Source organism: Doryrhamphus excisus, linkage group LG12 (assembly GCF_037039965.1).
Source record: "Doryrhamphus excisus strain RoL-2023G ecotype Guam linkage group LG12, RoL_Dexc_Guam_v1.1, whole genome shotgun sequence".
Lineage (NCBI taxonomy): Eukaryota > Metazoa > Chordata > Actinopteri > Syngnathiformes > Syngnathidae > Doryrhamphus > Doryrhamphus excisus.
Window position 1 is genome coordinate 21,601,781 of NC_136368.1, and position 22,678 is coordinate 21,624,458.

General features: G+C 45.9%; 4 protein-coding genes across 11 annotated transcripts in view; 3 read left to right on the forward strand and 1 right to left on the reverse strand.

The window, feature by feature from the left end:
* Positions 1-7,868, forward strand: part of col4a2 (collagen, type IV, alpha 2) — a 45,754-nt gene extending 37,886 nt beyond the window's left edge. The window contains 18 exon segments of the mRNA XM_078795333.1: positions 6-176; positions 258-401; positions 470-595; positions 687-868; positions 973-1,036; positions 2,647-2,721; positions 2,814-2,921; positions 3,007-3,114; positions 3,207-3,278; positions 3,346-3,471; positions 3,556-3,672; positions 3,793-3,954; positions 4,055-4,153; positions 4,222-4,368; positions 4,746-4,862; positions 5,061-5,252; positions 5,442-5,728; positions 6,723-7,868. Coding sequence (XP_078651459.1) covers positions 6-176; positions 258-401; positions 470-595; positions 687-868; positions 973-1,036; positions 2,647-2,721; positions 2,814-2,921; positions 3,007-3,114; positions 3,207-3,278; positions 3,346-3,471; positions 3,556-3,672; positions 3,793-3,954; positions 4,055-4,153; positions 4,222-4,368; positions 4,746-4,862; positions 5,061-5,252; positions 5,442-5,728; positions 6,723-6,977 — 2,552 coding nt within the window. The 3' untranslated portion in view covers positions 6,978-7,868.
* Positions 7,869-8,369: 501 nt separating this feature from the next.
* rab20 (RAB20, member RAS oncogene family) lies at positions 8,370-11,957 on the reverse strand. The gene is made up of 2 exons (XM_058083105.2): positions 11,571-11,957; positions 8,370-9,333 (listed from the first exon to the last, which is right to left on the reverse strand). The coding sequence occupies exons 1-2, from the start codon at positions 11,758-11,760 to the stop codon at positions 8,753-8,755; spliced, it is 771 nt and encodes a 256-aa protein (XP_057939088.2). The 5' UTR covers positions 11,761-11,957; the 3' UTR covers positions 8,370-8,752.
* Positions 11,958-12,790: 833 nt separating this feature from the next.
* Positions 12,791-19,258, forward strand: naxd (NAD(P)HX dehydratase). Of its 8 annotated transcripts, none has more exons than XM_078795077.1 (11): positions 12,815-12,917; positions 14,503-14,928; positions 15,948-16,098; positions 16,190-16,235; positions 16,310-16,398; positions 16,705-16,813; positions 17,968-18,018; positions 18,093-18,197; positions 18,263-18,383; positions 18,458-18,581; positions 18,977-19,258. In XM_078795077.1, exons 1-11 carry the CDS (start codon positions 12,863-12,865, stop codon positions 19,125-19,127), a joined length of 1,428 nt encoding a protein of 475 aa, XP_078651203.1. In that variant the 5' UTR covers positions 12,815-12,862; the 3' UTR covers positions 19,128-19,258. The 8 variants fall into 8 exon arrangements, with proteins under 8 accessions (XP_057938504.2, XP_078651203.1, XP_078651202.1 ...); XM_078795076.1 differs by having other exon boundaries at positions 12,825-13,106; XM_058082522.2 differs by lacking the exon at positions 14,503-14,928 and adding an exon at positions 13,060-13,106 and having other exon boundaries at positions 12,846-12,917.
* A 257-nt stretch (positions 19,259-19,515) lies between these two features.
* ing1 (inhibitor of growth family, member 1) lies at positions 19,516-22,673 on the forward strand. The gene is made up of 4 exons (XM_058082525.2): positions 19,516-19,742; positions 20,596-20,745; positions 21,562-21,710; positions 21,820-22,673. The coding sequence occupies exons 2-4, from the start codon at positions 20,607-20,609 to the stop codon at positions 22,459-22,461; spliced, it is 930 nt and encodes a 309-aa protein (XP_057938508.2). The 5' UTR covers positions 19,516-19,742; positions 20,596-20,606; the 3' UTR covers positions 22,462-22,673.
* The last annotated feature ends 5 nt before the right edge of the window (positions 22,674-22,678 follow it).

Below are 22,678 nucleotides of genomic sequence, written 5' to 3' on the forward strand. Positions count from 1 at the left end.
TCAAGGCTTCACTGGAGAACGAGGAACTGAAGGAAACCGAGGTCCTCCAGGTCCGATTGGACTAATAGGGTACCCAGGGGGGCCAGGTAATGATGGTGTTCTTGGAGAGAATGGCTCACCAGGTAACGCAGGACATCCTGGACCGGATGGACGACCAGGAGCTCCAGGAATGAAAGGTAGGATTTCATAATGTGTCCCAAAGGTCAACGTCCAAGGTTCCAACAATGTGGTCACCGCAATGATTGTCCGTTTTCCAGGATACAAAGGGTCTCCTGGCATGTCAGGCTTTGCAGGGATCACGGGTAATACAGGCACTAAAGGTCTGAGTGGGCTGAAAGGAGACCATGGACTATCCGGTCAAGTCGGCCTTAAAGGAATGACGGGTCCAAGTGGAGAAAAAGGTGCCACGCTTGTTATTTAAACCTTATTTAGAAATACTTTCTCATTCCCCGTCATCATCCAATTCCAGGTGACCGTGGTTTGAGGGGTCCGCCAGGGAAGAAACCTGACATCCCCGCAAAGTTGATCGTCGACATGAAGGGACCCAAGGGGGATCGGGGGAACCAAGGAAATAATGGCTTCACCGGGCCAAGAGGTTCATCAGATAGTTGCCATCCCTGAAAACATTCCGTGGCTTCTTGCTTCCTCACACCTGACTGCTTTCCTGACGTGACTGCTTTCCACAGGCTTGAAGGGTTTACCTGGCGTTCCAGGCCTCGAGGGAGGCCACGGTTTCCCTGGTGACCCGAGTCATGAAAAGGGTCTCCAAGGAGAGCCGGGTGCACAGGGGCTACCGGGGTTGAAAGGAATGCCGGGTTTTACCGGGAATCGAGGAATTTCTGGCTTTGAGGGGATGAGCGGTGGTAAGGTGAGTCTTTGGAATGTTCTTTGGAATGTTCTTTGGAATGTTCTTTGGAATGTCTTGTCCTGTTAGTTTATGGACTTCATCTACCTTCTTCTTCTTGTTTCTAGGGGGGCAAAGGAGGTCCTGGTGCCTATGGTGCATCAGGAGAAAAGGGCAGGAAGGGAATCAAAGGTAGAAACTCCAGACAGGATCGGCATTCTAATACGATCCCTGGCAAAAAGGATGGAATCACCAGTCTTGGAGGATGTTCACTCACTTGTGGAATTTGGTAGAAAAAAAGCAGATTACAGAAATGCCACAAAACGTTGTCATCGTCAAAAACAAAATGATTTTTTAGATCAAGCAGTAGGATAAAAACATGGAATCACTCAATTCTGAGGAAAAAATGATGGAATCATGAAAAACAAAGAAACAAAGAAGCCTCCAACACAGCACTCGTGCTTTGTTGAACCACCTCTGGCTTTTATAAGAGCTCGCGGTCTCTGAGGCGTAGACTTTACAAACGGCGGTCTTCATCAGTCTGGCTCCAACTTTCAGCTTTGCAGATTGGACGTTTGTCCTGAACCATTCTATTCAGTTTCCACCACTAATTTTCAATTGGATTGAGATCCGGACTATTAGCAGGCCGTGACACCGACCTGCTGTCTTTCTTCAAGGAACGGTTTCACAGTTTTCGCTCTATGGCAAGATGCATTATCATCCTGGAAAATGATGTCATCATTCCCAAACATCCTTTCAACTGATGGAATAAGAAAAGTGTCCAACATGTCAACATAAGGTGTGCATGTATTGAAGATGTAATGACCTTGACTGACGTGCAGCCCCATATCATCGTCACTGTGGAAATTGGCAGCTTTTCTTCAGGCGGTCGTCGTCATAAATCTCATTGGAACGCCACCAAACAAAAGTCCCAGCATGGGACTTGCCCAATGCAGATTGGCGATTCATCACCGAATATGACCTTCATCCAGTCATCCACAGTCCACCATTGCTTTTCCTGAGCCCATGGTAATCTTGGTTTGTCTCTTTAGGTCTTAGCTTTTCTGCCTGGAAATCCCATTTCCTTTACAGTTGGCTCACAGACTTCGAGTCCACTTTCTTTCCTCAATTCTTTTGCTGTGCATTTTCTCTTTTCAAGATATTGCTTGAAGTTTGTGTCTTGACGCTTTGATGTCTGCCTTGGTCTACCAGTAGACCAAGGCAGACCAGTAGTCTACCAGTATGCTTGCCTTTTACAACCTTCCCATTTGTTTGTACTTGGTCCAGATTTTAGACACGGCTGACTGTGACCAACATTCCGTGATGATTTCCCTTCCGTGAAGAAGTTGGATAATCCTCTCCTTTGTTTCAATGGACATCTCTTGTGTTGGAGCCGTGATCCATGTGAGTCCTCATGGTACAACAGGTCTCCAAGGTGCGAGATCTCTTTCTTAACTGCAGACGAACGAGCAGATTTCATTTGATGCAGGTGTTCATTTTGGAAATGGAAATTTACAGGGTGATTCCATCATTTTTTCCTCTCAATTGAGTCATTCCATCATTTTTCCTACTGCTTGATCTAAAAAAGAACTTTTTTTCTTGATTTGTGTTTCTTAAAGCCAGAAAGTTGCAGTTTGAAACAGATTTTGTTTTGTGGCATTCCTACAATCTGCTTTTTTCTCCAAATGAGGTGAATGAACATCCTATCCTTCCAAGACTGGTGATTCCATCACTTTGCCAGGGGTTGTACTTGTTGGGAAATAGCTTGGCATTTCTACATATTCTACATACTCTTATTAAAGGTGCCAGAGGCCCTCGCATCGACATCCCAGGACCAACTGGACTAAGAGGAGAGGTTGGGTCCATCGGAGACCCGGGTAGGACAAAATCACGTTTTTCAGAGCTTCAGAGCTTTGCTTTGCTTTGCTTTGCTTTGCTGTCATGAAACGTGTGGTTTCAACTCCAATAGGTGGCAAAGGTTTACTGGGACTGATTGGAGACCGGGGTCTCCCTGGTTTTCATGGTATCGAAGGGAAAAGAGGCCAGTCGGGCGATGCGGGCGATGCGGGATATCCAGGTCAGGTGTTTCCATGACAGGATACAGGATTAGTCCTTGGTCTTGGACCCAACTTATACTGCAATTGCTGTTCCACATATTTCAGGCTCTGATGGACAGATCGGGACTCCAGGCAACCAGGGTCAGAAGGGTTTTCCTGGAACACCTGGAAAAGAAGGGCATCCAGGTTTCCCTGGCTTTCCAGGGAATAAAGGTAAAGGAATCTGAAGACCAATCGACTGTCATCCTTTCTGCAGATACGACTGTCAGTTCTTATGTTTGTCGTTTGTTTGCAAACGTACGCAGGCTTCCCTGGTCTTGTTGGTCTTTATGGATTAGATGGTCTGAAAGGACAAAAGGGAGTCTCTGGGATCACAGGTTTTTATTTCTGCTAGACTTAGTGTCAGATGTTCAGGCTGTTGCTATCAAAGGTTTCTGTTGCCAGGTTTGGATATCATGGGACCAGCTGGCCACCCGGGGACCAAGGGCCAAAGGGGGGAGGGCGGCACCGCCAACAACCAGACGGGTGCTCCAGGTGTCGCGGGTTCACAAGGATTCCAGGGAGATTTCGGTTCGGGATTTTGGTTCCTCAACTCTCGCTTGACCAAGCATTGAGCAATTGGGATGATGCTAAGATCACGTTGGATCTGTTCAGGTGACCGAGGCCAACCTGGACCAGCAGGGTTCCGTGGGCCCGTAGGACCAGATGGGAAACCAGACAGACCAGGAACTGCTGGGGATAAGGGCTTCAGTGGACCTAAAGGGTACCAAGGTTAGGGAACTATTGGATGTGTACCTGAATCGTAAAGGGTCTAGTGGTGTTCCCGGCCCATAGACCCAATTCCAGGAGAAAACTTCTACATATTTCTCACATTCTGCTTGTATTTCCTAGGTTTCCCCGGGCCCAGAGGTTTTCCTGGTATTGATGCTGCCCCTGGAGAAAAGGGCATACCGGGAACACTCGGCTTTCCCGGAGTCCCCGGCAGGAAAGGGTTTAAAGGAGACCATGGTCCATTTGGATATAGAGGACAGAATGGGATTTCTGGGAAGAAAGGTATGGACCAGGTACCTTTCCAACGGGAAGATGCCCGGTGGGATACCCTGTGGTCCACCCTGTGGTCCATGCATTTCTAGAGTTCTTGATTTTCTACCAGGTGACAAAGGAGACCAGGGTTCCATGGGGATTCCCGGTATGATTGGGGTCAAAGGTGATAGAGGCCCAGTTGGCCCCAAAGGGGATACCGGACCTCCAGGTATGGTTTTAGCCATCCCGTTGGTTGGGGGCGGACGCCTGTCAAGGATGCATTTGTCCCATTTGCAGGCTTCCGTGGGTTACCAGGGAACCAGGGCTCGGCCCCGCTGCCCATTACACTCCCGGGAGAGAGGGGGCCTCCTGGACCACAGGGCATTCAGGGGCCAAGAGGTGTACGAGGGGAACCAGGACCACAGGGACCTCTTGGTGATGCTGGTAAGTTTTTGTTGTTTTTTTTTTAATATTTCAAACAAAGAATTTAGTAAAGCGGGGCTGCACGGTGGTCGAGTGGTTAGACCACCCTCGGCCATCTCTGTGTGGAGTTTGCATGTTCTCCCCGTGCATGCGTGGGTTTTCTCCGGGTACTCCGGTTTCCTCCCACATTCCAAAAACATGCTAGGTTAATTGGCCACTCCAAATTGTCCATAGGTATGAATGTGAGTGTGAATGGTTGTTTGTCTATATGTGCCCTGTGATTGGCTGGCCACCAGCTGGGATAGGCTCCAGCACCCTTAGCGACCGTGGTGAGGATAAGCAGTAGAAAATGAATGAATGAATATAATTCTATTTTCTGATCTCTTTTTTTCCAAAAGGTTTTGTCGGGCCCACTGGGCAGAAGGGCATGCCCGGAATAGGTGGCAGACCGGGAACACCTGGATTCCGTGGCGAGCCAGGCCAATCGGGCCATGCTGGTCTGCAAGGCATGGAAGGTCTGTGACTGTTGCTTAAACGATGAGCGCTAATAACCTCGGATTAAAGGATGGGGAAAGTCGGCGCAGGTTTAGGTTGCAAACAGATTTCTTTGTTTTAGTGAAGCAAAGACCCCCCCCCCCCCCCCCGAGGATATTTGTCTTCACATGCTGTGTGTAGTAGCATCCTACAGTTTGGTTGATTTTGCCTCATCACAGGTCACCCGGGCAAGGCGGGCATCCCGGGATTACCCGGCATGCCCGGCCGCAGTGTCAGCGTGGGGTACTTACTGGTCAAGCACAGTCAGTCCGAGCAGACCCCCATGTGCCCCGTGGGGATGTCTAAATTATGGGGTGGCTACAGTCTGTTGTACCTGGAAGGCCAGGAAAAGGCCCATAACCAGGATCTTGGTGAGTTGTTCCGATTCCCAATAAGGAAAGCATTCATTAACATGAATCCCTCCTTTATCCCGGTTCATTGGTTCTTTACACTCTTATGACCCAACATAGAGAACATAAGCCATTTAAGACATAAATAAGAAACGCGTACGTCGCCCAAGTGTGGAGTACGGATACGTTACCTGGTGTTGTCGTCGTCAGGTTTGGCCGGCTCGTGCCTCCCTCGTTTCAGCACCATGCCGTTCCTCTACTGCAACCCTGGAGACCTCTGCTACTACGCCAGCAGGAACGACAAGTCCTACTGGTTGTCCACCACCGCCCCGCTTCCCATGATGCCCGTGGAGGAGGGCGACATCAAACCGTACATCAGCCGCTGCTCGGTGTGCGAGGCGCCGTCGGTGGCCATAGCGGTCCACAGCCAGGACATCACCATCCCGCAGTGTCCCGCCGGATGGCGCAGCCTCTGGATTGGCTACTCCTTCCTGATGGTGAGTGGCCGTGGGCCAAGGGCCCGAGTGGCGGGAATCTGTTAGGGGTAAGGCATCCACACCCTGGGCCGTCACACGCCCACCTCGCTCCCGGTGCAACCAAAGGAAGCAAGGAACACGCCTCCACACATGCCAAGCAATACTGTATACTGCTGGGAAGCCCGACATGTTACCCAGCATGCCTTGCGGCTTATAAAGGACTATGGAATTCTATGTTACAATGTTTTTTTGTTTTATTTTTTTTTTGGTTGCACCGTGATTGAGGGAGACAGTTGGTTTGATGAGCACCTGCTGCAGGGGTGGCCAAACTTTTTGACTCGTGTTAACACAGTTTTGTGGGGGGCCAGACTATATATTTAACACACACACACACACTATTTTACGCTTAGAATTCTAACAGTCCGCCTTGAATTATTAGTCTTCATTTTATTTGTAAATACTAGCAGCTATATGCTATATTTTCTTCAAACTACAAATTTGAATTTTACAGTTTTTTTTTACTGAATAAGACATCATGTTAAAAGTTGAAATACTCCCAAACTAACTGGCGGGCCGGATTCAAACGCTTGGTGGGCCGCAGTTTGCCCACCCCTGACCTGTTGATTTGTGTTCAGGGTTTAGCTCTTTGTCGTTTACAGTAGATCTGGTCTGGGAAGGCAGGCGAGCCTTACTGTAGTTACACTAATGTATTTACAACATCACATTTTTCACTATTTAGCCAACTTTTCATGATTTCATCATTGGAAAAGTATTGAATTGACTAACTAGTAATCGTGTACATATATATATATATATATATATATATATATATATATATATATATATATGTGTGTGTGTGTGTGTGTGTGTGTGTTAGGGGTGTCACAAGATTAAAACCATTTTTCGTGGGCATGCCCGAGACGGTAATAGGAAAATGAACCTGGAATATGCAGCTTTTGCTCTGGCGCCCCCTGCTGCCCCAAGCGGTAACTAACATGAAATAACATTTCCGCAGCACACGGCCGCGGGAAACGAAGGCGGCGGTCAGTCGCTGTCATCGCCGGGTTCCTGCCTGGAGGACTTCCGAACGACGCCGTTCATCGAGTGCAACGGGGCCAAAGGAACGTGCCACTACTTCGCCAACAAGCACAGCTTCTGGCTGACCTCCATCGATCAGTCGTTCCACGCCGAGCCGGCATCAGAGACGCTCAAAGCGGGCCAGCTCCTGTCCCGCATCAGCCGCTGCCAGGTCTGCATGAAGAACTTGTGATGGCCTTCTCCTCGCCTCGCCTCTCCTCTCCTCTCCTCTCCTCTCCTTGTTTGCGTCATCACGCCATGGATAAGTATCAACACCAAACCGCAAAAACTGGTTGGTGCCTGGAGACGCCATAATGGAGCCAGCAGCATTATGGGGGTGTTCTACGTATGATTGTCTGCTATGGTGCTTACTCTTCTAACTTATTACCTCAGGTGATCACACCGAGACTCTTCACTACTTCTTAACCATGTTTTGTACTACACTACATCGTTATTACCCTCCATCAGTCTCTTCCTTGTGACGTGCTGTCCTGTGTTCAGTTCTAGCCACAGTCATGGTGGATGTTCATACGCCGAATGCTACACAATGTACTGATTTCTCTTTGTGTTCAGTTCTAGCCACAGTCATGGTGGATGTTCATACGCCGTATGCTACACAATGTACTGATTTCTCTTTGTGTTCAGTTCTAGCCACAGTCATGGTGGATGTTCATACGCCGTATGCTACACAATGTACTGATTTCTCTTTGTGTTCAGTTCTAGCCACAGTCATGGTGGATGTTCATACGCCGTATGCTACACAATGTACTGATTTCTCTTTGTGTTCAGTTCTAGCCACAGTCATGGTGGATGTTCATACGCCGTATGCTACACAATGTACTGATTTCTCTTTGTGTTCAGTTCTAGCCACAGTCATGGTGGATGTTCATACGCCGTATGCTACACAATGTACTGATTTCTCTGTGTGTCTGAATGAACTTGACCTTCCATTAAACTTTAGAAATCTACTAATCATTAAACCGCCGGGAGCTCACCGCGTACACAACCCAAGTCCAAAAGTCTGATGCTTTGATTTGGACTTTTTTTTTTAAGTTTGGTCGCTTATTGCCACCCCCCACACACACGCGCATATACCGTGTTCCAATCTGGGATGGTGAACCTCCAGGCTGAATAGAAAAGACGCTGTTTTCCTTTCCCTTGAAAAAGTGTATTAAAAAGAGTCGTCTTATATTCAGGGTTGAGCTTTTCTTCCTGAATATAAGACAGTCCCCTTTACCCAAGAAAGAAGTATAAGGATGGGTCGTCTTATATGGGGTCTAAAGACTTCCACATACAAACCAACCAGCAGGGAGGTGTCGGACTTTTCCTTCCCGCCATTCACACACGGATCACTGACCTGGAAGCCTGCTTGGAAAAACAAAGTGTCTGCAAGGTTGTTAGCAAATCAAGAAATTTGACAGCTAAGAAATGAAATATTAAGGCAATGATATTGACATTTTTTGTAAATATTTCTCAATTGTTGTCTTACGTTCGGGTCCCTGGTTCTCTACTCCTTCTTCCATGATTATTTCATGATATTGGCAATAAAAACGAATGTTTCTAAGGGTCACCACTCGGCGCCAACTGCAAAATAAAAATCTTTATTCCGACATTTTGTCATTTGTTGAGCAAGAGTCCGCGTGCGGCATCTCCAATCATTCATGGACTACAGCAACGCCACAGGAAGGAGGATGTAGGCAGGGAAAGAACATCTCAAGTGATCCATGAAAGTGTGATGATACAGAGTGCAATGCGCCCCCACGTGACAATTAGTGCTGTTAGCTCCGTGGAATTCTTCCCAACATAGAAAGGTGGTAGTAAAGTGTACTTGGCGGCGGCAGCCATCTTTGGTTCAAGTTGCTGGCACAGGTTTGGCTTCACAGCGTTAATGGTTGCGGTTTCTCCTTCGATGCCTATACTAAAGTGGTACCATCGGTGGTTAAAACCCCGCCCCCTTCTAAGAGGATCCTAGCAGCATGAGGGGCGCTCCCGCTTGCCGCCGGCGCCCCTGCAGTCCTCCAAGTTCACGGTGGAAGACTGCGGGTTCTCATTCCTCTTCCTGAGCATGGAGGGCAGCACCAGGTCGAACAGCGTCTCGAACAGAGCGTCCACGTTGTAGCCCGTCTTGGCGCTGGTCTCGAAGCACATCTTCTCCGCGGGCATGCTGCTCCTCTCATCGCCGCCCTTGTAGCGAAGTATCCTCCCGTAGACGGCCATGGCGTCCTCGCGGCACACCTGCTTCTGCAGCGGGATGACCGGGATAGACACGGGCGAGGCCGGAGGCGTCGGGCAGGCGGAGAGCAGCTCCGATCGGTCCTCCGCGGATTCCGTTCGGTCCTCCTCCTGGGACAGATGGGCTTTGGCGTCCGTGAGGTCCACCTTGTTGCCCACCAGGGCGTAGATGCAGTCGTGGTTTGCGGTGTCCGTCAGGGACAGGAAGCGCTCCTCCAGCTCGGCGAGGCTCTGCCAGTTGGTGACGTCGTAAGTCAGGATGATGGCGGCGGCGCCCCGACAGTACATGGAGCCCAGACCGTGGAACTGTTCCCGGCCTGCAAAGACATTCCTCAAGTTTGATGCTCAAAACAGTCTTACAGGGGTGTCCAAAATGCGGCCCCGTGGCTCGTATTGTATTGCTCCTTTGTAGAAATAACGTTAAAACAAAAAAGGGAAAAATATGTTTGTTCTGAACTCCTGTTTCTCCTCCTGGATTGAGAAGAATATTGCCTGGAGAGTCCCAGGTATGGATGCAGCTCAGCGACTGGTTGCATTTCAGTTTTTAAATGTTATTCTCATAACATTTTGATTTTATTCTCCTAAAATGACAACTTTTTCTGCCACCTGATTTTCCAAAAATTACAACTTTATTCGTTGTTTCTCATAACATAAGACTATCCATTTTTTTGTATTTCAACTTTTAGCTGCTAAAATGATGTTATTTGTCCTCCTAATATGACATCCTTCCATTTTCTATGCCACTAATCCTCATTAGGGTTGCAGGGGTATGCTGGAGCCTATCCCAGCTGACTTCGGGCGAGAGGCGAGGCACACCCTGGATGGGTTGCATAATATTACATTCTTGGACATTCTTATACAACTTTTTCTGTTTCTTCCTATTAAAATTTGGACTTTATTCTTGGAAAATGACTGCCAAGTTTCCGTGTTAAATTCCCTGAACTAAATTCTTAACAGCTTAAGCGATCATAATACCAATTGCTAACCCACAGCCAACAATACTGCAATATCATTTCAGAAAGCAACTTCGGGAATACAGTTATGACCCCAAAGAGGTAAATATAGCTATGATGAAATCCTCGGGTGCTGAGACATAAGGTCTTCCTGTCACAGCCCTGTCATGTGACTCTTAAGAGGAAGCGGGTAAAAAATCCTTTCAAAACTAAACAGGTGAAAAAGGGTAGCGGGCAGCTTTGTGTTCAAAACATCCAACATCTTTCCCATGAATGACGTAGCATCGATTCCACAAAAAAAGCACACGCGCAGACAGGAAGTGACTCAGCAACCATTCCTTATCTATCCAACTGTGTTTTTCTAAGGATTTTTGTGTTGACATAGTCGAGACAAGTAAGCAGAAGTCCCGCTACGATGATTCATGTCCCAAGCGGCACGGACGGTAAACATCATGAAGGAAGATTATTATCTTTTAGATGAACTATGGGACGCAAGTACTTCCAAAGCTTGCGTAATCAATTGTACGGGGAGCGGAAAGGGGACAATCCTTCTTTTGTGTCAGACCGCTGAGACGGAGCTTGTCATGGAGTTTTGGAGCAACATGAAGGCAGACATTATTTCACTTTCAGTTGCCGCCGTTGACTCTCAAAAAGTTCATTCAAGTCCGTGCGTGGAGGGCCCTAGCATCACAGCATATCATAGCAAGATGATGATCTTGTTTGGCCTAAGGATAATCGGTGCGCTCTCATGGATGACCACGCAAATGTCACATCTGAGAATATGTACATTTTGTAAATACAAAAACAATGAATCCAATACCAAAATAGTTGTTAATTAATTGGATAATGATTAATCATAGATTTATTGTTGCAGCTCTACTATAAACAACAGCTTAGCCTATCCCAAACTAAAATTGTTATTGTTATTATACGGAGTTTACTTACGATGTTTAAAAAAAATAGCTTTTTTGTTACTGTTAGCATTAGCATGAAGCACTGAAATTATTAGCATGTGAAGTTATCTTGCAAAAAAAATTATTTTTAAATCATCAATATCAACAATAGCTAGCCTAGCTTCATACTGGATAGATTTAAATAAATATGATGATGCGATATCACAAAATGTGCGGCGTGATTAATTATTTGTGCCATGACGTTAAAGTGTTTTGTTTGTTGTGCTAAACTTGCCTTTTAGTCATGGATTTGATGAGTATACAGCCTTTTTGACCTTCACGCTGATACTTTTTGTTGCAGGTTGGGTTGCACGGCAACACTTTAACCCTGGAACAGATCGCTTATTTTGTACGTAGACAGGAAGTGACGTCAGGGGTTCAGCGTTGCGTTTTAGCTTGTTGTGGGCTATGGAAGCAACAGCGTAATGATTATTGGGCCTTTTGTGAGATAATTTAAACCGGCATTGTGAAAATTACTGACACCTAGTGACCAATGTAGAATACTACATTCACAAGTTGGTGGTCCTTATGGCTTATACTGCACGTATAGGCAAGCTAATGTTGATATCCGCCTCCACTTGACGCTCGATTGGGCACACACTTTTTAAACAAAACATATATAATAAGAATAATAAAACGTGATATTACCAGCAGTGTCCCATATGGAGATGTTGTAGGGTCCCCACTGTTTGAGAAAGAACGCCCCTCCAACCGTGCTAATGGTGTCTTTGAACTTCCTCTCCGTGTACCTGTGGAGCAGCGACGTCTTGCCGACATTCATGTCTCCCAGGAGGACCACCTTCACGTCGGGCTTCCTCATCTTCGACGACTCGGGCATGTTGTCCGCCGCCACCGGTACCAACTTATGCTGACAGTAGACTAAAAAAGGACAAGGATGAGGACGAGGATGACTAGCTGGTAAAAGTTGCCATTTTTAAGTGTCCAAGTATAAAATGGTGGCTATTGATGGCGTGCTGCTCATCCTCAAATCAAAGCTGTGTGACTCTTCTTGAACTTTGTGCAAGTGAGGTGAAACAGGAAGTGAACATGAGGAACTTTGTCCTCGATCACGCCAATCGGATTCAAGAAGGGACGCCATTGGCCACGCCCCCTTTAAGCCTCGCGCACAGCAAAGCCTTTGGTTCAAGTGATTTTGGTGGGCGGATCGATCCAAATATCGATGGTGTTATACCGATGGCAATACCGATAATAGCGGGATGAATTCGCTATTTTTCTATTTTCAGAAATATCTGTAGGGATATAAGACAAATATTACACTTGATGACGTTGAAGGGTGTTTCTAATATTATAGTGGTTTTATTTTGCAGACGTTATTAAATACCTGTATCGTCTAACTGTATGATGCAGTGTAAGTCTATACCACTACAGACTGCGGTACAAAAAATATAATAAAAACTAAAAAAATATATATAATAAGGCCACAGAACTCCATGCAAAACAGCAATTATTGTGATTGTATTGCTGCTGTAGCTCTTGCATCCTTATTCAATTTGGAAGTTAAATGAAATTAAATGTATAGCTGGAAAGCACACGTATTTCTACATTTAATTTATATATTAAATGGATAAATGGCTTATTTGTTTATGGTTTTTGTTTGTTTGTACGTGTTACTGCCTGTTTTGGAGAAATCCTCAATTCGAAAAAACTTTATTGACACAATAGGCCACTCGAAAACGTCCTGTCATCGGTTTAAAAGGATATAGTCCCGTAGATGTTGTAAATGTCATAAGCCATTCTCATTGCAATACGACTGAGTTTACATTGATATATACTCAAAATTACATAATAAAAAATTGTTTTTTTTATCTTCGTGCCACAGAATTGAACATTTCTTTCATCGGATTTAGAATTTTCCGAGCAACCCATGAAGGCATCGCGAACTACTTCTTCCTGTATCGCTGTTGGCAAGGAAAAGCCTCATGATCCGTCGTGTTTGCGTACACTTGTCAGCGTTGAAACGCACTTCCACTTTAGGTAAGAAGTGTGTGTTTTTCACCACGGTGGGAATCCTCTTTCGGGGGAATAATGTCGGTGGGCCATGTTGATGAGCGTCTCACCAAATGAATGTCAACATGCTGCAGCAGCCAATTCAGATGTTCGCCTTTTTGCTTGTCAGCGTCACTGCGTCCATTTTCGCCACGTTGTACTGTTTGAACTGGGAAGGTAAAGTGATAGCATATGTTTCATGTGTTCTTAAGTTACATGTGTTGTGTTAAATTCACTGAATTATAGCTAATGTTGATAGCTTCACGCCCAATGTTGTTAGCTTAGAAGAGTCGGGCTTTAGGACCCAGCGGACACCTAGCTCGGGCGGGTTGGAAGCAGGCCGTTCCCCTCCAGAGGACCGATCAGAGGTCAGTTTTGCAAATTGTACCAAAATGATCCTTGCTTTGGGAAGCTGGTCCTTCGTCAGTTTATGTGGAATTTTTTGTGAGCGACGTAAAAAGGGGGGATAAACATGGCAAGGTTTAGCTAGGATACAGAGATTCGACGTCTCAAAATTGAACAATACACACCATTGTAGGACAATCAAGCGGTTAGGTAGCGACTCCTCCGGAGGTTTTGGAGCCTAAAAAGAAGCAGGCCAGTACATCCATCATCATCAGTTCGGCTATGCTGCTCAACAACACAACGCGGGGCTTCCTTTGGTCGGACGCGGAGACCAGGACCTTGCTGAACATCTGGGGGGAGCAGGACGTCCAGGAGGCGCTGGACGGAAACTTCCGCAACAGCTTCGTCTACCGCGACGTGTCCCGGAGGCTGGCGGCGATGGGCTTCGAGCGGACGCCGGAGCAGTGCAGGGTGCGCATTAAGAGCCTGAAGAGGCAATACTTGCTGGCCAAGGAGGGCAACCTGCGCAACAACAGACAGTACCACAAGATAGCCAAGTTCTATGACACCATGGAGAGGATCCTCAGCAGCCGGCCCGCCTTGGTGGACCCCCAGGAGTTCATGGACGGCGGCACCGGAGGGGAAGAGGCCGTGGACGGTTTGGACGAGGATGCGGAGGATGCTCAGGATGTGTACTCTGAGAGTACCGGAGACTGCCCCTTTCCTGCGGAGACTGAAGTCAAGCTGGAGTACCCCACCGTTCCCATCCCCATCCCGGTTAAAGTCACAGTGGGCAATAACAGTGAGTACATGTGGTTTAGCGCATTTGTCTGTTCCAGGGTCAAACCGTCAAACCCACCGTCACATATTGTAACATTTCCACTATCATACAATTAACCCATATATCCAATTAACCCATATAAACGAGGGACGAGCGTACTCGGAGTCTCGGAGCTCACAACACGCTAGCCGTAACATGAGCAGCTAACTTTACAGGTGACACTGAAACGCCCCGTCTCAACAGTACGCTAGCCAGTTGAGCTAAAGCGAGCATCAGTAGCAAACGTTAGACGTGGTAATGTGTTGCTAATGTTAGCATGTTGACAGTGGAACTTAATTCGCTCCCCTCGTGGATAATAACATGCTCATGAAATGCTCCGTCCCTCAGCAAACATTAACGTCTCCGATACATCTGTAATGGAACCCTCGTGTCTCTTGTCCACTTCAGGTACCTTGGAAAGGCCGCACAACAGCAGCCAGTCGGCAGGTAACTGCTCTGCTTCCACGCCTAAGCAGAGAAGGCGGCGGCGCGCCAACTTCCCCGTGGAGAGGCTAATGGAGCAGTTCTTGAAGCAGAGCGCCCAGGCCGAGGATAACTTCTACCGCATGGAGGAGCGCCGCCTGCAGGCCGAGGACCATCGGCGGGAGGCGGAGCACGCCAGGGAGCTGCACATGCTCCAGATGCTCGGGCAGATGTTCTCCAACATCTCCGCACGAGCCGGCTCGGTGGCGGCGGCGCCCACTCCCACCAAGACCGCCCATGCTCCCGTTTTTTCCCAACCGTCGCCCATGTGTGCACGCCGCCAGCCCTCCCCACAGACAGACAGTTTGTCCCAACGGGGTCAGCTGCTGAGCCCAGACCCTCACGCATTAGGTATTGATAGGTATTGATGGGTATTGATGGGTATTGATGGGTATTGAGGAGACCTCCAACAAGGCTTTGATGGCTTTTGATGCAATTGTCTAGATTTTCTGAAAAAAGGTGTGGAATTGGTCCATCGATGAGGCCAAACATGGCGTGCACTACTTGGCAGTAGCCAGCAGAGGCGCTGTTGATTCAGTCTTAACTTGTTTGCCGTCTCAGGAAGAACATCGTTGACGTGGCGCTATAGACGCTATTGCACAACTCCTCTTGGCTTAATGATACAACACTGATATGGAAACATAAGTTCAGAAGATTCAGACAGAGACTCTCAAAGTAAATATCAATAAATCATTTCATTTTCCCCAATGCCGATTGAGGAAAATGAGTCAAGTGAGTATTCTCCATAGTATGATCATATAATTTAATATTTTTTTAAATTGCATACATTTGATGTCTAGATATTATTTGTATTTAACTTCATACCTTTTTTAAAAAATATTTAATGTAATGTTTTTTATTTACTTTACTTGGCCTTTGGCCTTAAATACTGTATTAATTTAATGTATTTTTTTTCATCATTGTGATTGATGTGCTAATAACATGTTAGTAAATTTTATTTTCACATGCTGATTTCTAATTTAAATGGAGAAATAAATAGACAAATATTGTTTGATTTTAATGTGCTGGGTATGCGGAAGCTAAATTGCATTTATTAACGTTACATTATTTTAATATTAATCCAATTTTAACAGATTAGGTCAGAATATTTTTGTATCGGATCTAGCATTAATTCAGGACTATATTGACTATGTGAGAAATGAAACCATATAATTAATGTGTTTAACATTCTCAATTCATGTTCTTCAGAGAGCAAAGCATTTGAGGCAACAGCGCCCCTGCTGGTTGTAGCCAAGTAGTGCATTCCCTTTTGCATTCAATGGCGTCAGTGAGCGAAGCGCCAATTCCACACAATGACAGCATTTCTTCTTCCAGACTTCCAGTGCTTAAACTTCACGTTATCCCTGCAGTGTTTGAACGCCACCACGGCGTGGGCTCCGCCTCCCACGGGGTCATGGAAGAGCACATCCTGTCTCTTGTGAAAAAGATAGTCCCGCCGCTGTCTGGCCATAAGCACAAGGGACAAGACGGCCGAATCGGGATCGTAGGCGGATGTCAAGAGTATGCTGCGTTCACACCCTAATGGGGTTTCAGGTATCTGTATTGATTGCACTCCATTCGCCCTCATGGCTTCTCTATGTTCACTTTAAAGCTACACCGGAGCGCCCTACTTTGCTGCCATCTCTGCGCTCAAAGTGGTAAGAACACATTTACCTTCTTTTTTTGGGGGGCGGGGGTCCCACCTCGGTGTTTGCGTGTGTCTCTTCCGCAGGGTGCTGACTTGTCTCACGTGTTCTGCACCAAAGATGCTGCAGCTGTAATCAAGTCCTACAGCCCGGAGCTCATCGTGCACCCTGTCCTGTAAGTACACACCAAACAATTGGTTGAGTGGAATTTCTTTATGCAACGTGATGTTTGGGTAATACAACAGAATGCTGGAATACGGGACAAGGATGCTGTTTTGCAGCTTCACCGTAGAAAATGATGGAAATTGAAATCCCTGGTTTATCACAATTAATTAGTTCCAGGCCTAACCGTGAGATGTGAATTTCCACAAAGTAGGATGACTTATTTAGAAATAACATAAGGGGAGGAACTCGGGACAGTTGTTATACGATGCACTCCACTGTAGAGCGCTAACGTGTGGATGTGTGCCTTTTTAATAAGGGACAGTCCCAACGCAGTGGAGGAGATCGAAAAATGGCTGCCGAGACTGCACAGCCTGGTGGTGGGGCCCGGTCTCGGGAGAGAGGACTTCTTATTAAAGACCGCCAAGGTACCATTTCTCTACCTTTTAACCACAACGTGCATTAGCATGGACATTTTTTCTTAGTTTGTTTTTTGCCAGGGGTGTCCAAAGTGTGGCCCCGGGCACATTCTGAAAATATAACTGGAAAAATCTGCATTCATTTTAAAATCAATTCTAAATATTAACAGAAAAGTGTCATAATTTTACAAAAATAATGGTGTAATATAAAGTTGGCATGAAGTTGAAATTAAAAATCAAAACATTCATTTTCTACAGCTTATCCTCACGAGGGTCGCGGGTGTGCTGGAGCCTATCCCAGCTGTCTTGGGGCGAGAGGCGGGGTCCACCTTGGACTGGTGGCCAGCCAATCTCAGGGCACATATAGACAAACAACCATTCACACTCACATTCATACCTATGGACAATTTGGAGTGGCCAAACCTAGCCAACCTAGCATGTTTTTGGAATGTGGGAGGAAACCGGAGTACCCGGAGAAAACCCACGCATGCACGGGGAGAACATGCAAACTCCACACAGAGATGGCCATGGGTGGAATTGTACCCAGGTCTCCTGGCTGGGAGGTCTGCTAACCTCGATAACGCTAACCACTCAACCGCCATGCAGCCCAACATCAAAACAAGAAAGTTGTAATATTTTGGAAATTTAGGCTGTGGAAAATGTAATGTTACGTGAATGAAGTCCAAACATTATGGGAATAAAGTCGTACTTATGAGAAGAAAACTTGCATGAAGAAGCTGAAATAGTTGGGGGGGAAACAGCAGAACTTGGGGGAAAAAAAAACAATTTTACAAGAATAAAATGAAAATATTGAGGAAAAAAATGTGTATTATGAAGAAAAATAATGACATTTTTAATGGCGTAGAGTTGAAATATTAACTCATTCAAGCCCAGACATTTTTCAAAGTCCAGGCTGCGCTCTTATAAAATGCACTTCTAACACATGTGGATGGTTTTTTTCAGCTTAAAACTGCATACGTCTTTGGTAGCGACTGAGTTCAAGAAAAGTACATACATACCGAGACCTTTCATTTTTCATGATGTGGCCCTTGGTGTAAAAATTTTGGACACCCCTGCTTTACAAATGAAAGCAACATGATGGCATGCATGTTACAGCCTGAGCATCGGGATTGTAAGCAGTGTTTTTTCCCACACAAACATAGGAGGTGATCGAGAAGTCCAGAGCGCGAGATATACCGATCGTCATCGACGCGGTTAGTATTTGATGTCATGTTGACAGTGTTTTGTTTCCAAAGTTCTACCTGTGTGTGTTGTTTGCCTCTGACAGGACGGCTTATGGCTGGTCACCAAGCAGCCGTCTGTGATCCAAGGCTACCAGAAAGGCATCCTCACGCCCAACTTCATGGAGTTCACGCGACTCTACGAGACCCTGGTGAGTCTCCAATCTGGATCTGTGCTTCTATATTGTAGTGTGTCATTGTTTTTTCTTTTTCCCAGCAACATAAGCCTGTGGACAGCGGAGATCACCGTAGTAGCGTCCTGCAGCTGAGCGAAAGCATGGGTAACATCACGGTCCTGCTCAAAGGAGAGAAAGATCTCATTGCGGATGGCAGCACGGGTTTGTATCCAGCCCGTTTGATGTAATCAGCAAATGTTTGCGACTGATCGAAGGCAGCGTTACCTTGTTTGCAGTGGTCACGTGCAGCACGGAGGGCAGCGCGAGACGATGCGGAGGCCAAGGGGATCTTCTGTCTGGTTCTGCTGGTGTGCTGGCACACTGGGCCCACGCTGCCTCTCAAGCAGGACTCATCACAGGGTGATCTACCTGATAGGACACAGCGCTGGCAATACACAGTACTTAGTAGCCGCAATAGTCAGTCTGATGTGTTGATTGATGTGAGTGAATATGTTCTCTCAAACCGAGGCGTGCTTCTAATGCAGTGGTAAACAATCCATTGTAAGATTTTGCTTAACCTCTTTTGTTTGTTCAAATTGTCCCATAGGAAATCATGCACCTGCCATGATTAAATATTATTACCTGTCCAGAATGTAGTTTAAGTAACATTTAACATTACGTCACGCAAGTGTAAAAATGTATTTTTTGTGACGAGCAGTCCAGCTGGGATAGGCTCCAGCATACCTCTGCGACCCTACTGAGTATAAGTAGCATGGAAGGTGGATGGATGTTGATATGATTGTTTTCCACCACAGTGTGAACCCGTCGGTGGTTGCAGCAATGGGGGCGTCCTCACTCACCAGACAGTGCAACAAACAAGCGTTCCAGCGACACGGCAGGTCCACAACCACCTCGGACATGATCCAAGAGATTGGGCCAGTCTTCAAAAATCTATTTGAAAGATGAAAGGCGACACGTCACACTTGTACAAGCGACATTCTGTACCCAAGACAACTGTTACTTTAGTCAAGTGCTATGTGCTACATGGGCAAAAGGGGGCAGCCTTGACCGGAAAAATAAAAAGTGTGTGTGGCCTATACCTCCTGTGTTAATAAAACAGTCTGTACACACCACAAACTCAAGTCTTCCCAAGTGTAAACATATTACACTTACTGTCATTTTTACCTCAAAAGAAATAAAAACGACTGTGTGAATCTCTTAAATTGATTTTGAAAAAATCAAATTAGTGGCTCAGAAGCATGCAAGTGTTTGTGGATTCTGCACACCATTATGGCGGCAACCCGCGCAGGGAATACTACTGAGGTGGATGCCGACTTTACAAGCCTATTCAAGTCGACTGTCCTTGCTTGTATTGTGAATGGCCATTGGCCACGATGGCGGCTGTGTGACGCATGCGCATGTCAGTCACCCTGAGCTAAGGGCTAGCATGAACTGCTACAGGACAATATAGCCAATACCTCACTGGAGCTGCCGTTAACATCATTATATTGTCGTCGCGGTTTGTAAGAAAGCCAACAGTAAAGAAGTGATTACGGAGAAGGGGGAAACGTATACTCTCAGGTAGGCATGTTTTGGACTTATTAGCCGTTAACTAGAAATAGAAGTGCTGTTTGCTTTGCAGTGATAAAACGACACACAAGGTACCAAGAAGAAACTCTTGTTAAATATTTTCAGTTTAGCCAAAGCACATTTAACTGACGTTAAACGGCATCTTAATGTATATAAAACGCAACATTGAACCCGGTTGCGAAATGACACTTTTGGCTTGTCAAAGGAACATTTAATGGTACTAGTTTACGCCAACTCGCCGAATGGATGGCGAGCTAGCTAGTTTGCATATGCATAGTTCATACGCCAATTACTACCAACACGCCACTATTATTTACACGGTAATACACAAGCTCTCAATTAAATTGGTTCTTTTAATCGACAGTGACTGACTATTTACCGTTAATGTTGTCCATCTGCTCAAGTCAAGATCCGTCGTGAAATCGCCGGGAAAACGAGCTAACCTGCTAGCTAAGCAGCTCGCTAACGACTTTGCCTTAGCGGCGGTGTCTGTTGGAAGAAAACAAACATTGTCGGGTTTATATAAATATAGTTTATGAAATATATATGTAGTATATACAGTGGTAACACCCAAAACGTTATGTCTTTCCACTTGTGGCTATGCGGTATTGGACATATTACCTGCTGTACTTGGAGTACAGTTGACGCCGTGACGTCATTTGGCCCCTCCCCTTTTAGCTGTCGTTCACATTTTCGCATAAAAACTACATTTGGAAGTCTTCTTGAGTCGCAAACATTCATTCATTCATTCATTTTCTGTAGTATTTTTAATATTCTCTATTTCAGTTCACTGGAATTTGACTATAACAAATATTCATCCATTCTAAAACTAATTTTCTTCCAGGTGTAAGCAAAATGCTGAACGCCACAAATGGCGACCCGGGCCACGTTGTTGTCAATTATGTGGAAGAATACTTGGACCTGGTGGAGTCGCTCCCTTTTGATTTGCAGAGGAGCGTGTCCCTCATGAAGGAAATTGATGCCAAGTATCAAGGTACAGGATGTTTGTATTTTTTTAAGCTGAGGTGGGCTGCCACAGCTGCTGCTTTTGCTTTTTTTCCCATTCATTTTCTACCGCTTATCCTTGCGGGTGTGCTGGAGCCTATCACAGTGAGTCAGACTATTCGTGAGTGACTTCCAGCTCGTGATTGGCTCCGGCCAAAGAGAGATCTATGGTGTCCTCACTGACTCACGAGCGGCCCAGTATTTACACGATCAGTAGTAGTTCTGAAGCAAAGGAGATATCAAAAGATTAGCACTTAGTAGATAAGCTGCAGGGTTCAAAGTTGATGACAAAATGTAAGCTCATCAATCGGGTAAATATAGTCAACAACGTTTTTTTGTACTGTTTAAAATTTAAATTTTAATTTAATTTTAAAATTTAATCTTAATTTGTATTAAAATTAGCAATTAAATCACAGTAGAATTTTGAATGTAACAAAATGTCAGATTAAATCATGTAAATATGTATGTTTGTATAAAAACAAAAAATGTATACATGTTCTCTAAAATGAATCATTTGCATGTCTGAACAATTTCTATTTTGTACTGCAATGAATATATAGTTTAATAAACTGGATGGTTATTACTAAAATGTTAATTTGTTTTATTAAATGTAACATTTGAACCCAAAAATACAAAAAAAATGTAAATAAATTGTATTTATAGTGTATAAACAAAGAATAGCACAGTTTAGGAGTGCAGGCGTTAGAGGAGATTTTCATCTCCAGAGCCAACGAAAATCAGTAGAGGGTTAATAATCTGTCATTATCAACAGGAGTAAATATTTATGTATTTTTCTGTTTCTCAGACGTTCTGAAGGAGCTCGACGATGCTTACGAACGCTATCGCAAGGAATCCGACTCACCCCAGAGACGTAAACTTCAGATGTCCATCCAGAGGGCGCTGATCCGCAGTCAGGAGCTCGGAGATGAGAAGATTCAGATTGCTGGACAAATGGTTAGAAAATAATCTCACCGCATTGTAATCAATACACGGATAAAGCAGTTTATCGGCCACATCATCCACAAAAGTAGCAGTACCTTTTTCTGATGAGAGTCTGTTTCAGGTGGAGTTGGTAGAGAATCGAACACGACAGATGGACTTGCACTCGGAACTCCTCCTCACCTCACAAGAAGTCCCGGAGAGCCACACTGCCGCAGCGCCATCCATGGCGACCACTGCGGCCTCCATGATGTCGTCCTTGTCGTCCGCCATCACGCCGAACAAAACGAGCCACCACGACAAGAAGCGCGATGAAGCCACGCCGGGCTTTGTCGGAAGCGGAGGGGGAGACAAATCCAGCGGGAAGCGCTCCAGGCGGCAGAAAAACGGCGACGGCAGGGACAGTTATGGCGGCCTGGACACCGCTGAGGATGTCGGAGCGGGGGCGTCCCGGGAGAAGAGGGCCAAATCGTCATCCAAGAAGAAGAAGAGGTCAAAGGGGAAGTCCGAGAGAGAAGTGTCTCCTCCCGACCTGCCCATCGACCCGGACGAGCCTACGTACTGCTTATGCGAGCAGGTGTCCTACGGCGAGATGATCGGCTGCGACAATGACGAGTGTCCCATCGAGTGGTTTCACTTCTCCTGCGTGGGGCTCCACCACAAGCCCAAAGGCAAGTGGTACTGCCCCAAGTGTCGCGGCGAGAACGAGAAGACCATGGACAAGGCTTTGGAAAGGGCCAAGAAGGAGCGGGCGTACAACAGGTAGCCTCGCCAGCACTTGTGACATTTTATTATTGCTATTAGCCTTTTTTTGGTTGTGTAGTTGTGTAAATAGCTATTTTTCTAAGACAGTCAGGACTTGCTACCAAGCATTCTGCCTTTGTTTCTACATGCATGCAGCATCTTATTCTACTGTACATGTCCTGTTAACAAATAAATCATCCTTCCACACACAAGTGAACTTTTTTGCTTTTTTTGTTTGT

Excerpts from the sequence above, each read along its gene's own strand:
- rab20 (XM_058083105.2), bottom strand. The coding sequence starts at position 11,760 with ATGCCCGAGTCGTCGAAGATGAGGAAGCCCGACGTGAAGGTGGTCCTC. Across the intron at positions 9,334-11,570 it reads CTCCATATGGGACACTGCTG|GCCGGGAACAGTTCCACGGT; the intron begins GTAATATCACGT and ends ATGTCTTTGCAG.
- naxd (XM_078795074.1), top strand. The coding sequence starts at position 13,557 with ATGCTGCTCAACAACACAACGCGGGGCTTCCTTTGGTCGGACGCGGAG. Across the intron at positions 16,099-16,189 it reads ATCGTAGGCGGATGTCAAGA|CTACACCGGAGCGCCCTACT; the intron begins GTATGCTGCGTT and ends TTCACTTTAAAG. Across the intron at positions 18,019-18,092 it reads TACCGATCGTCATCGACGCG|GACGGCTTATGGCTGGTCAC; the intron begins GTTAGTATTTGA and ends TGCCTCTGACAG.
- ing1 (XM_058082525.2), top strand. The coding sequence starts at position 20,607 with ATGCTGAACGCCACAAATGGCGACCCGGGCCACGTTGTTGTCAATTAT. Across the intron at positions 20,746-21,561 it reads AATTGATGCCAAGTATCAAG|ACGTTCTGAAGGAGCTCGAC; the intron begins GTACAGGATGTT and ends TCTGTTTCTCAG. Across the intron at positions 21,711-21,819 it reads TTCAGATTGCTGGACAAATG|GTGGAGTTGGTAGAGAATCG; the intron begins GTTAGAAAATAA and ends AGTCTGTTTCAG.